Source organism: Erinaceus europaeus, chromosome 5, assembly GCF_950295315.1.
Source record: "Erinaceus europaeus chromosome 5, mEriEur2.1, whole genome shotgun sequence".
NCBI lineage: Eukaryota > Metazoa > Chordata > Mammalia > Eulipotyphla > Erinaceidae > Erinaceus > Erinaceus europaeus.
The window spans coordinates 33,320,075-33,333,636 of NC_080166.1; the positions used below are offsets into that span (position 1 = coordinate 33,320,075).

At 45.6% G+C, this 13,562-nt stretch overlaps 1 protein-coding gene across 4 annotated transcripts in view; it reads left to right on the forward strand.

Annotated features, from left to right (window-relative positions):
* The window catches only part of PDZD2 (PDZ domain containing 2), a 527,012-nt gene that overhangs the window by 189,958 nt on the left and 323,492 nt on the right, over positions 1–13,562 (forward strand). For all 4 annotated transcript variants that reach the window (XM_016191465.2, XM_060191196.1, XM_060191199.1 and 1 more), the window contains exon 2: positions 1,158–1,990. In XM_016191465.2, coding sequence (XP_016046951.2) covers positions 1,515–1,990 — 476 coding nt within the window. In that variant the 5' untranslated portion in view covers positions 1,158–1,514. The remainder of the gene's footprint in view (positions 1–1,157; positions 1,991–13,562) is intronic.

A 13,562-nucleotide genomic window follows, 5' to 3' on the forward strand; every position in this document is an offset into this window, starting at 1 on the left:
GTGTCCCCCTTGTAGGTGGGGAACTGGGGTCTGAACGCTGGTCCTTCTACAGAGGCTAATGTGTACATTTAACCAGGTACTTCACCACCCTGTTTCCAAGTGTTTGTGTTTCTTTCCTATAGTGCTGGAGATTGAACCCAAGGTCTCATACCTGCATGACATGTTTTTTTTTGTTTTTTTCAGTGAGCTACTTTTCTGGGAGCAGTGTTTTCCTTTTGATAGCTTATAAGAAGTAGAGAAATAAGGTTGGGAGGGGGGAAGAAGAGAGGAAGAGAGAGAGAGAGAGAGACTGAAAGCAGTAGGCTGCAAAGAAACATAAGAAACACAACTCCCTCTGGGTCTGTATGACAAAGATGGACAACTGGATTTGTCCTAGGGCAGAACTGAACTCTTTCAGGGTCATTAAATGACCCTTTTTTTGGTGGCATTGCCAGAACATAATTCTGGAATGGTGAGCCCCTTCCTGCCTAAGCAGTTGGGCTGATCAAGACAAAGCGGTCTTAATAGTGACTTTCTAGGACTTCAGGCTCCAAATGCATCCCCCAAACCTTCCACTCTCTTCAAATTGGTCTGCTGGATAGGAGTGACTTTGATGGATTATTGATGAAGTTGTCCTGGAAAGTCATCTCATTTGCTTACTAATCAGGGAAACTTCCCTGGCTTTTATTCTTTATTTTTTTCCCAGGATTTTATTTTAACATTCTAGAGGTTTCTGTCTGAGGGAAGGGCGTGTGTGTGTGTATGTCCATCTATAAGCCATGTCTGTCCATATGTCAGTGTCTGTGTGTCTGTGTGTATCTTTGTTTATATCTGTGAGTACAGGGAGATATACAAGGGAATAGGAAATAGCATTAGGTTCCTAGCTCAAACAAAGCAAACTGGGTCCATCTGTAATATAAGAGGCCATGTGTCCTCTCAACAGGCTTTCTGCAGTGACTGGATTTTTCTTCTTCTTTTTTCTTTTAATATTTTATTTATTAATTAGTGATAAAGATAGGAGGAGAGAGAGAAAGAACCAGACATCACTTTGGTACATGTGCTGCTGCTGATTGAACTCTGGAACTTGTGCTTGAGAGTCCAGTGCTTTATCTACTGTGCCATCTCCCATACCACTCTGTAGTGACTGGAATTGTTTGTTTTTCTTCCATCTCTCCCAGGTGTGAATGAATCTGGAGGCAGTTACACCTTCACTGCTGGAGGAATATACCATTTCTGTGTCATTTGCACAGAACTCTTCTCTGAACTGAACCAAGTGAAGACCTGTGGGGTGCTTCGTTCCTTCAGAGTCCAAACAAATTAACTGTTCCAAATTGTCCTGATCGTGCCCTGTGCGCCTCCTGCCAAAGCCAACATCCCCAACTCCAGTAGATGCCCCAGAGGCTCCAACTGCTGACCTGAACATGAACCTAGGTCATGTTGATGACAGTCAGGGCCCTCAGGGGATGTGGGGCCTGGTGGGGCCCAGCCCCCCAAAGCAGGCTCTCTCATGACGCTAGCCCCCGGGAGTAAGCGCCATGCCCATCACCCAGGACAACGCGGGGCTGCACCTGCCCCTCCTCTGCCAGTGGCTGCAAAACAGCCTTCGAGAGGGTGTGGCAGGGCCGGAGCAGCGGCTGTGCCAGGCAGCCATCCAGAAGCTGCAGGAATACATCCGGCTCAACTTCTCTGTGGATGAGAGCATGCCAGGCCCCGAGCACAGGCCCCCAGAGATGGAGATCTGCACTGTGTACCTCGCCAAGGAGCTGGGGGATGCAGAGACTGTGGGCCTGAGCTTTGGGAACATCCCTGTGTTTGGGGACTATGGGGAAAAGCGCAGGGGTGGCAAGAAGAGGAAGACCCACCAGGGCCCCGTGCTGGATGTGGGTTGCATCTGGGTGACGGAGCTGAGGAAGAACAGCCCAGCTGGGAAGAGCGGCAAAGTCCGGCTTCGGGATGAAGTCCTCTCCCTCAATGGGCAGCTGATGGTCGGGGTGGACGTCACAGGAGCCAGGTGAGTGGGCAGCACTGCTGGCTTTGGGAGGAAGGACTAGATAAGGGGTCTCTATAGTTCCCTACTCCCTGCTTCCCAGGGAGGAATGGGGTTGGCTTGGTTTGTGAGTTTGACAGAGGAGCTTGTTGAAGTGTTGTAGCTGCGGATTGGCCTGTTTGTTCTTGGAGCATTCTCTGAGGTGTCATCTGCTATCTTGAAGAATCAGTTACCCCTGGGAGGGACAGTCCCTATAGAATCAAGACTCCTTATGCCTGAGCACCAAGTAGACAGGAAAGAAAAAGAAACCAGCTTGTAAACCAGACTTCTAACATTTTTTCACCAAGGAAGGGAATCTTTCACATGTTACATTTTTACTACAGAATAGTCATGACTGGGAGTCCGGCGGTAGTGGGTTAAGTGCACGTGGAGCGAAGCCCAAGGACTGGCATAAGGATTCTGGTTTGAGCCCCTGAATCCCCACCTGCAGGGGAGTTGATTCACAGGTAGTGAAGCAGGTCTGCAGGTGTCTTTCTCTCTTCCTGTCTTCCCCATCTCTCTCCATTTCTCTCTGTCCTAAGAACAACAACATCAATAACAACAATAATAACTACAACAACAATTAAAAACAACAAGGGAAACAAAAGGGAAAATAAATAAATATTTAAAAAATTTAAAAAAAAGAATAGTCATGACTGAAATTCCCATCTCTCATGGTGTAGTCATGAGTGTGTCCTGGTGATAAGGGGACCTAGTGACAGAAGATTCACCTGGAAGTTACTGAGATATGGGAATGGGAAGAGGAAGAGCCAAGACCCTCTGCTTGGTTTTTAAGAGAAAATGAGAGCCCCAGAAGGCAGTGCAGTAGATTAGTCATGGGAACCTCAAGTGTAAGATCCTGAGTTTGGTCCCTGGCACTGAATGTGCCAGAGTGATGCTCTGGTTCTCTCTATTAAATCAGAGAGGTGGGGGAGGTGAGTGAATATCCAGTACTCAGACCAGAAATCCTGGCACAGTGCCCTCCCCTTAGTGATAATAATCAAGACATTAACAGGAGAGAAGGAGAAACGTTCAGTTTTTCAAGTTTGACTCCTTGGTTTTCTGGGGGGAAAATGCTAAGAATGGCCATTTTCTGAGAAGTTGCTACCATAATGGATTTCTTCCCTTCTACTGATTCACTTAATGCCTGCCATTTTTCCATAAAGCCCAGCTTTAGATGAGTCCTTTAGCCAGACCAAGGTAAGGTGTCTTGCCTAAGGTCAAGCCAAGCAAGAAACATAAAAACATTTGAACTTGGGTCTGTCTGCTGCTGTTCTCTGCTCCTGTCACCTGAGTGTTACCAGCCTCAGAGCTATGCTTCAGCCCTTGTCACATCATCCAGCACTTAATTTCATGGATGGTTTATAGCTTCACAAAGTAGCTCCTCAGTGTCATTACAAACATCAAGGGAGGTGCTGACTAGAACAAACTCATTAAGGAAAGCCAAATTCCTCCTCCCTCACCTTCTCTTATAAAAGGCAATTCAATTTTCACATGGGCTATCTTTGGCAAACTTTATCTAGTGAGAGCTATAAGACTAGAGGCATTTGAGATTAGTTACCAGGGAGTTTAAAGAATTTTGAAGTTTCTCAAGAAGCTATGTTTCACTCTTTGTAACTAACGTGGACTTCCTTTCAATACTGAGTTTTTTCTGTGTAGGTTTGTTCTAGAAAAGTTTGTGAGTGGGAGTTGGGGTTCTGCAGAGATCTCTGTGTACCTCTCAGCCCCCAGCAGACAGCCCCCTCGATGATGGTATAGCGCCCTCCCTCATAAATGACAGATCTGAGGTCAGCACATCGACTTTCCACCCACCCTACCACCATACTAAGTCATCCACCTGTCACTTGCAGGAATAATGTGAATCATTCCTTAGGGGGCATCCCATTCTGTTCCTGCATTTGAGTTTCATTCTGAAAACAAAACTGCCTGAGCTGATGTGATGTTCTGGCTTGAATCATGTCCCTAGAATTCATGTATCCCTTCTCATCCTCAGAAGATAGCTTTATTTGGAAATAGGACCATTATAGATGTAACTAGGCAAGTTGAAAATGAAGTTGTGTGAGAGTAGGGTGGACCTTCTTCCATTATTGTTGGTGCCCTTATTTAAAAATATACAGGATGGGCCAGGGGTGACACATTTGGAAAAGCATACAGGTTATCATGTGCAAGGACCTGGGTTCAAGTTCTTAGGCCCTGCCTTCAGGGGTGTAAAGCTTCATGAGACATGGGGCAGTGATCAATGATGCAGGCCTGCTTCTCTCTTTCTCTCTGTCATCAGAAAAGAAAAGGAGGGAGTCAGGCGGTAGCACAGCAGGTTAAGCACATGTGGCTCAAAGTACAAGGACTGGTGTAAGGATCCTAGTTCGAGCCATTGGCTCCCCACCTGCAGGGGATTCACTTCACAGGCGGTGTAGCAGGTCTCTCTTTCTCTCCTCCTCTCTGTCTTTCCCTGCTCTTTCCATTTCTCTCTGTCCTATCCAACAATGATGACAACATCAATAACAACAACAGTAATAACTACAACAACAATTTAAAAAAAAGGGGCAACCAAAGGGAAAATAAATAAATAAATAAATATTTTTAAAAGAAAAGGAGGGGAAAATAGACACCAGTAACAGTGGAGTTGTTCAGGCACTGAGCCCCAACAATGGCCCTAGTAGCACAAATAAATTGGTAAATAAAACTAAAGGCACAAGGCATGTGGGTGAGATGATGGCACAGTGGATAAAGCACAAGATCCTAAGTTATATCCTGTCATCACATGTGTCAGAATGAAACTGTGGTTTTCTCTCATCTCATGCTCTATTGCTTTCATTAAGAAAGACATACTTGGGTGTCGTTTTTGACGGGTTAGGTTGTTTTCGACAGGTTATGTTGTTTTCGCCAGGCTGGCTTCACGGGCAGGTAACAGACGACCGGGGACTCATAGTTGAGCTGTACGCAGTATCTCTTTATTCATGCAGGATGCAGCACAATCTAAGACGAGCTAAGCTAAACTCAAGGTACAGTACTCTAAAACTCACAATGCTGTCTTTATATATACTTGCCAAGTAGGGTGGAAACAGGGTGTGACATAGAGAGGGTGGAGAGAAAAGTGACTGGTGACAATCAGAGTGTGACAAGGAGAGGATCAGGGTGTGACAAGGAGGGGGGGTGGAGCAAAAACATATCATGAAACAGTGGGGATTGAACCAATGCCCTGGAGGGAGGTACTTGTTAACAGCGGTTATATAAATAGAATGAAGTGGTTATGTAAATAGAATAGTGTTAAGTAGGGGGGATTTAAACCAAATGAAACAGAAGGGGTCTCATGCATACCAACACTTGGGGGCTGGGGGTGCTACAGCAGGTTAAGTGCACACGGCGTGAAGCACAAGGAACTGCATAAAGATCCTGGTTCGAGCCCCTAGCTCCCCACCTGCAGGAGGTTGCTTCACAAGCAGTGATGCAGGTCTGCAGGTGTCTATCTTTCTCTTCCCCTCTGTCTTCCCCTTCTCTCTCCATTTCTCTCTATCCTATCCAATAATGACAATAATGATAAACAACAAGGGCAACAGAAAGAAAAAAAAATAGCAGGCACCAAGTCCCAGCAATAACCCTGGAGGCAAGAAAAAGAAAAACAGAAGGAAAAAGGAAGAAAGGAAGAAAGAAATACTTTAGGGTGAGGGAAATAGCATAATGGTTATGCAAAGAGATGTTCATGCCTGAGGCTCCAAAGTCCTAGGTTCAATCCCCCATACCACCATAAACCAGAGCTGAGCAGGTCTCTGGTAAAACAAACAAAAACCTTTACTATTTTTATTTTTTTTAATATTTTATTATTTTTAATGAGAGAGAAATACCAGAATACTGGTCAGTTCTGGCTTATGGTGATACTGAGGATTAAAGCTGGGACTTCAGAGCCTCAGACATGAAAATCCTTTTGCATAACCACTATGCTATCTCCCCAGCCCATGAATAAATGCATACTTTAAAAAATATACAAATTCCCGTGTTAGAGTCCTACTACCACATGAATGGCACAAGGATAGCTCCATGGATGGTGGAACAGTACTGTGGTGTCTCTCCTCTCTCTGTGCTTCTCTTTTACTTTCTCTCTCCAACCCTCCATTAAAGAAAGAAAAGCAGGGAGTCGGGCTGTAGTGCAGCGGGTTAAGCGCAGGTGGCACAAAGTGCAAAGACCAGCATAAGGATCCCGGTTTGAGCCCCCGGCTCCCTACCTGCAGGGGGTTCGCTTCACAGCCAGTGAAGCAGGTCAGCAGGTGTCTATCTTTCTCTCCCCCTCTCTGTCTAAGCCCTCCTCTTTCCATTTCTCTCTGTCCTATCCAACAACAACGACATCAATAATAACTGCAACAATAAAACAAGGGCAACAAAAGGGAATAAATAAATAAATATTAAAAATATATTAAATTTTTTTAAAAAAAAGAAAGAAAAGCAAATGGGACTGAGGAAGCTAGTCAGCAGTATTGTGTATATGCAAGGTCCTGAGTTCATTCCCCAGTGCCACATTAAAGATACTGGGGTGATTTATGTTACCACTAGCCAGCCAAGTAACTCCAAGTAACTTCAAGGTCAAGGTCTGAGTATAACTGTCCAGATCAGAGGGAGCATGGCCCTGCCAACACCTGATTAAGGGCTTTCAGCCTTTGGAACTATGAAACAATATATTTCTATGAAACAATATATGTCACTGAAGCCATAGGGTTCATGATACTTGATTATGACAGCCCAGGGGAGCTGAGTCATATCTGATATTTTGACCCCTCACCTACAGTTAGTTCATTTATTAGATTGTGTTCTCTCTGCTGGAGATACTTTCAAAACTTTAAAGGGCTCAGGGTGTTTTTGGAAGAGGATTCACTGAAATACTCCTCTGTGTTAAGTGTGGGAGGGACAGGTGCAAATGTGGGGAGATGAGGTCATGGTTTGCTGATTTGAGAAATTAGGTTAGGGTCGCTTTCAGAAGCTTATCCCTGGGGAAAAAGCAAAGCATCCACAGCCACAGTTCTGGACACTTTGTACATTCCAGAACCCTTCTGAAGCTAGACCTATGTGTGTATCCCAATTATAAACTCCATGTTTGCCTTCTCACTGGGTCTGCAGTCTGCTTCTAGCTTCCCCATAGTTGCTGTAGGAGCCCCACTTTCTTTTGATCAACAGCATCATCATGGAGTGAACTTGCATAGAACTTCCTAGAATGGAGACACACTTGATGTCACATGCCCCACCATGCAGGCATACCTGGTAGCACACAGAAGAAAGCTTTTGTTCACCAGTTTTGTGAACTTTGGGGAAGAAGGGATTTCCCTCCCCACCCCCCCAGAAAGCCCCATTTACTTCCTACTGATAGAGACCTGGGAAGATATTTTAGGTGGGTCCCTACAAGGAGTACTTTGTAATCTCAGCCCTCCCTCCCTCCCTTTGCTAGCTTTCTATAAGTAAACTAGGTCTATTCCCTGAAGACAGATTGTTCCAGATTGATTAACAAAATGTGGAATTAATTAAAACACAACCACACCCCAAAACAGCAAGTAGCCTTTTCTGGAAAAAGTGAAAGGGCCCATGCTTTACTTGAAATGAATTTTTCAGGATACAGATCTTGAGTGGGATTTTTTGGGTATTAATGAAAAGTGAGCAGAGAGCAGTGCAAAACAACAGAGATTCTGGGAGGAGCAGAAGGAAGGAAGCGGTAGGCTGGCTTGTGGGCTGAGCCAAGATGAGCGGGGCATGTCCAGCCACAGGCAGTTGGAGGACACTTCCCCCAGTAGGAGCACTTCAGGGATGAGATGGTTGGTTTCATGTACCAAACAGACATCTAGCATATGGTAGACAGAGGGAGCTTTTAACACCCCACCCTGTCTACATCCTGGATCTGAACCCAGGATACAACATGCCACTCAGAACAGGTCTTGAAGGACAGAGTTTGAAGGACAGAGGAAAACCTTAAACTTTGACAATAAGGAGATTAACCCTGGGGTAAGGGGGGAGGGTGGCACTGGGGCCTGGAGCATGAGTGAATTCACCACTCTGGGTCACTTTCTTATGCATATAGAGAGGCAGAGAAATAGTCAACACAGCACTGGATCTTCCTCCATTGCCACAGCACCTCCTAGGCCACACACATGGTGGTGCAGGTGCCCTACCTGTTGAGCTGTCTCTGCTCAGGAGAATCCAAACTTCAACTCAGAAATTGGGGTGAGCGGCTAGGGAAATGGATCAGCAGCTAAAATGCACAACTTACATGCCTGGGTCCACACATTCAAACCCTGGCAACACATGATGGAGTGACTCTCTGCTTGGGCTTTCTCATAACAGTAAATATGTATTCAAGCCCCTGGTCCCCACCTGTATAAGGGGAGTTCCAGTGCTACAGGTGTCTCTCCTCTCTCTCTTTCTCTCTTTCATTCTTTTTCACCCTCAATTAAAGGGAAGGAGGGAAGAATGGAGGGCGGGAGAGAGGAAGGAAGAAAGGAGGGAGGGAGGGAGGGAGGGAAGGAAGGAAGGAAGGAAGGAAGGAAGGAAGGAAGGAAGGAAGGAAGGAAGGAAGGAGAAAAGGGAATGGTGGAGTCATCATGCAGGCACCAAGCCCCAGTGACAACCCTGATGGGAAAAATAATTCAAAGTTTTATTTGTTTATATGAGAGAGAGAAAACTAAAGCATTACTCTGCCTTATACAATGCCAGCGATCACACTCCAGCCCCATCCTTTGATCCACTGCACCACATCCAGGGTTACACTAATTTTTTATATTTATTTGTTTTTGCCTCCAGGGTTATCACTGGAGCTCAATGCCATCACTATGAATGCATTTTTTTCCCATTTTATTGGATAAGACAGAGAGAAATTGAGAGCAGAGGGAAAGACAGGAGAGAAAGATAGACACCCATAGACCTGCTTCACCACTTGTGAAGCAACCTTCCTGCAGGAGGGGGGCCAGAGGCTCAAACTGGGATCCTTGCATGGATCCTTGTCCTTTGTACTATGTGTGCTGAAGCAGGTGTGCCACCGTCCCAAGCCCATGCTTATGTTTTTAAAGAAAAGAAATTAGAGTAATTGGGCAGTGATGCATCCTGTGGAGCACACATGTTACAAAGTACAGGGACCCCAGTTCAAGCCCCTGGTCCTACCTGTGGAAGGGGTAACCTTATGAGTAGTGAAGCAGAACTGCAGGTGTCTCTCTCACTCTCTATTTTCTCCTTCCTTCTCAATATCTCTCTGTCTCTACCCAAACTAAATAAGAAAAGTAAAATATTCTTAAATAATGAAATTAAGGGAGCTGGGTGGTAGCACAGCAGGTTAAGTGCACATGGTGCGAAGCACAAGGACCAGCTTGAGGATCCCAGTTCGATCCCCTGCCTCCCTTCCTACAGGATGATGAAGCAGATCTGCAGGTGTCTGTCTTTCTCTCCCTCTCTCTGTCTTCTCCTCCTCTCTTGATTTCACTCTGTCCTATCCAACAACAATAGCAATGGCAACAGTAAAAATAACAACAATAAGGGCAACAAAAATGGGGAAAATGGCCTCCAGTAGCAGTGGATTCGTAGTACAGGCACCGAGTCCCAGTGATAACCCTGGAGGCAAAAAAAAAAAAAAAAAAAAAAAAAACAGAAGAAGAAAAGAAAAAGAAATTAGGGAGTGGCCCAGGAGGTGGCACAGTGAGTAAAGCTTTGGACCTTCAAGCATGAGGTCCTGAGTTTGATCTCTGGCATCTCATGTGCCAGAGTGAGGCTCTGATTCTCTCTCTCTCTTCTTCTTTACCATTTATTAATAAATTAAAAAATAAGGCAAAGAAATTAAGGAGATATTCTAGTTTCTTCCAATGGGGATGATGTAGGTACTAGCCTTCTGGAAACTATAAGCACATGTGCGAACAGAGTCTTGGTACCCATGGCCAGATTATACCTTTAAGTTACTAGAGCGGGCTCTCTGTGGTTCTAGAACAGGGACCAGACTTTTAGGGATGTTGGGGTGAGGGGCTCAAAGTTACTGGATAATCACTATGGAAGATTCATTCACTGGATGAGCCAACTGAACATCAGCTCTGGCCAGAGGGAGAACCTTGAGCACAGGTTCCCGCCGCCTCTCGCTTGCGTGTGAAATGAAATTTTGGGTTGTCACAAGTTCCAGCCCTGGTTGCCCATGGCAACCTGCAGCTCTCTAAACTCCAGCGGGTTTGAAATGGTGTCAAGAGACTACTAGAAGGTGTTGCTTGGAGAAGTGACTGCAGGTAGTGATGGAAGACATGGGAGAAAGGAAGAACTGCCAATTAAAAGTTTATAATGTGGTCTCTGGGGGTACTGAGTTATGAGGATGCTGGCTTCTTACAGGTACCTCAAGGCAGCCAGGCATGTCTGTTGTAAGAGTTGGTCACCACAATGACCTCAAGACATTAAGGAAAGGTTAAATTGACTCTGCTCACCATTTAAGGCACCAGAGAAGCATGTAATATTCTTGAGGAAGATCCTCATTACAGGAAGTTAAGAGGAAAACAAGTGGCAGCATTTAAAATTCAATTATCTGGAAAACTCATGATGTAGAACAGCCCCGTTCCCCTAGGGAAATGGTGGAAATGAAGCATTACAGGGGCTGCATCCCTACCCACTCCCTCATTCCCCTCAGTCTGCTCTCCACCTAAGCTGGTTCATGTCCAGCCTGGGCTTCTGAGAGGGGTTCTGGTGCCCATTCAAGTCTTGCTCTCTCATCCTACCACTGAGGAAACTGAGGCATTCTCCAGGACCAAAAACTTTATTGACTTATTCATTTTTTAAGATTTATTTATATGAGACAGAAAGAGAAGAGAATTTGAGAAAGAAAGAGACAGACCAGAGCACTGCTAAGCTCTGGCATATGAGGTACTGGGAATTGAACTGGGGCTTCAGGCATACAAGTGCTGTACCCTGTTGAGCTATCTCCCTATCTCCCGAGCTAGTATCTCTCTCTGCCCCCCTTTGCCATCCTGGGCTTACTTTTCCATGTAGAAAGAGAGTGATTAAGGGAAAGATTCCACAATATTGAAAATTCCTCAAGTGCAGTGGGGGTTGGGTTTGAACCTGGGTCTCATGCATGGTTCTTCTTCTTCTTCTAGCGTTTGCCCTTCTTCCGTAGCCAGTCAACAGCGTCAGGTTGAGCCTGATGTAAAGTTTCGAGCCCTCCTTTGAATCTGGAGAGGTGGCAGTCGTTGACTATGTGGGTCATAGTCTGTCTGTAGCCGCAGGGGCAGTTCGGGTCGTCTCTGGCTCCCCAGTGATGGAACATAGCGGCGCACCGGCCATGGCCTGTTCGATAGCGATTGAGGAGGGCCCAATCATAACGTGCTAGGTCTAAGCTGGGTTGACACTTGCAGGGGTCTGTGATGAGGTGTTTGTTCTTTACCTCAGCTGACTGCCAGCTCTGTTTCCAAGAGTCTGGAACAGAAAAGTTCAGTGTAGGCGTAGGGGACCAGATTGGGTGACGAGACGTCAAGCGTTGGACAGGGTGGGCGAAGATATCCGTGTATATTGGCAGGTCCGGTCGAGCGTAGACGTGGGAAATGAACTTAGATGATGCCGCATCCCGACGAATATCTGGCGGGGCGATGTTGCTAAGAGCTGGCAGCCATGGAACTGGGGTGGAACGGATGGTTCCAGAGATTATCCTCATGGAGGAATATAATTTGGAATCGACCAGGTGGACATGGGGGCTACGGAACCATACTGGGGCACAGTATTCTGCAGTGGAATAGCATAATGCCAGAGATGATGATCGCAGTGTGGAAGCGCTCGCGCCCCATGAGGAGCTGGCCAGTCTTGCAATGATGTTATTCCTTGCGCCCACCTTTGCTGCAGTTTTTATGAGATGTTTGTGAAATGACAGAGTGCGATCGAGAGTAACACCAAGATAGACTGGCTGGGCTTCATGCCGGATTCTCGTATCGCCAAGCTGCACATTAAGCTCACGTGAGGCCGAGGCATGGTGTAGATGGAAAACAGATGATACCGTTTTTGCAGTGCTAGGGATTAGTCACCATTTTTTACAGTCATCAGATATCAGAGACATGTCTTTCGTGAGTGTTTCCTCGAGGATGTCGAACTTCGATGCCTGAGTTGCACAGCAGATGTCATCAGCGTAGATGAACTTCCTTGAAGAAGTTTCTGGGAGGTCATTGATATAAATATTGAATAGCGTAGGTCTCATGCATGGTAAAGCAGTTACACTATCGAGGTGAACTATCTTGCCATCCTGCTCATATCTTCTTAAGAGAAAAATGAAGACTAGAATTTCGGAGCTTTGAGTCAAATTCTTGAACGTTTTTCTTCAGCTCTACAGAAAGTAACCAATAAAATTAGCATTCCTGGGGGCCAGGCAGTGGCACACCTGGTTAAGTGCACACACTACAGTGTACAAGGACCTGTATTCAGGCCCCTGGTCCCCACCTGCAGGGGGAAAGTTTCACAAGTGGTAGGCAGGGTTGCAGGTGTCTCTCTATCTCTCTCCATTCTCTATCTCCCCTCCCCCTCAATTTCTCTCTGTCTCTATCCAATAATAAATACATAACATTTAGAAAAAAGATTTAAAAAAAAAAGAATTTAAAAAAATTAGCATTCCTTTTTAACAATGTACTCTTGACAGTAAAAGAAAATAGGAGATGTTTCCTACATGTTCTCTTAATGTTTTTCCTACATATTTATATATCCACTCTCTAAATGGATGGTAATCAAAGGTAGAACTGGCCTCCTCAAGAAGTTTTTCCCTCACAGGCTCTCCCATCCAAGTACTAACCAGGCCCGACCCTGCTTAGCTTCCAAGATTAGACGAGATTGGCCGTGTTCAGGGTGGTATGGCCGTAGACCCTCATAGGCACTCTTGAATGATTAAGAAACTTGCTTTCCCTCAGCAGCTAGAGCACTTTCTGGACCAGGCTGAGGAGAATCTCCCACTGTCTCCTGCCATCTTGTGGTAGAGTTGGGCACAATGCTGAGAGTTGAAGTCCAGCTTGCTATTCACTCTGATGCATTTTTGTTGTTATTGTTGTTGTTGTTGTTTTTGTTTTCGTGTGTGTGTGTGTGTGTGTGTGTGTGTGTGTGTGTGTGTGTGTGTGTGTTGCTTGTGGCCTTCTGAAATCTCTGGAAAATAGTGACACCAAAGCCATCCCTGAGCAAAAGTGACTCAGGTGCTGTTCCCCCTCTTCACCATCCTTGTTATCCTTCCTCATCCTGCCCTTGGGAAGTGTGCCATCTTGTCTCCACCCTTGGCCCTCAGGTACCCTTCTTATAGTTGACTAACCAACCTGATAATTCTTCCTTAGAGATGATGGAGGAAAGTTGTCTTCCCAGTCTAACTAGCCCTAATATGCTGGCATCAAGATGCCTCAGAAAAGGTGAGGGGTAATGTCACAACAAATGGCATTCTTGTTTTTTTTTTTTTTTGCCTCCAGGGTTGTTGCTGGGGCTCAGTGCCTGCACCACAAATCCACTGCTCTTGGAGGCTATTTTTCACCCTTTTGTTGTCCTTGTTGTTTATCGTTGTTGTGGTTATTATTGTTGTTATTGATGTCATTGTTGTTAGACAGGAGAG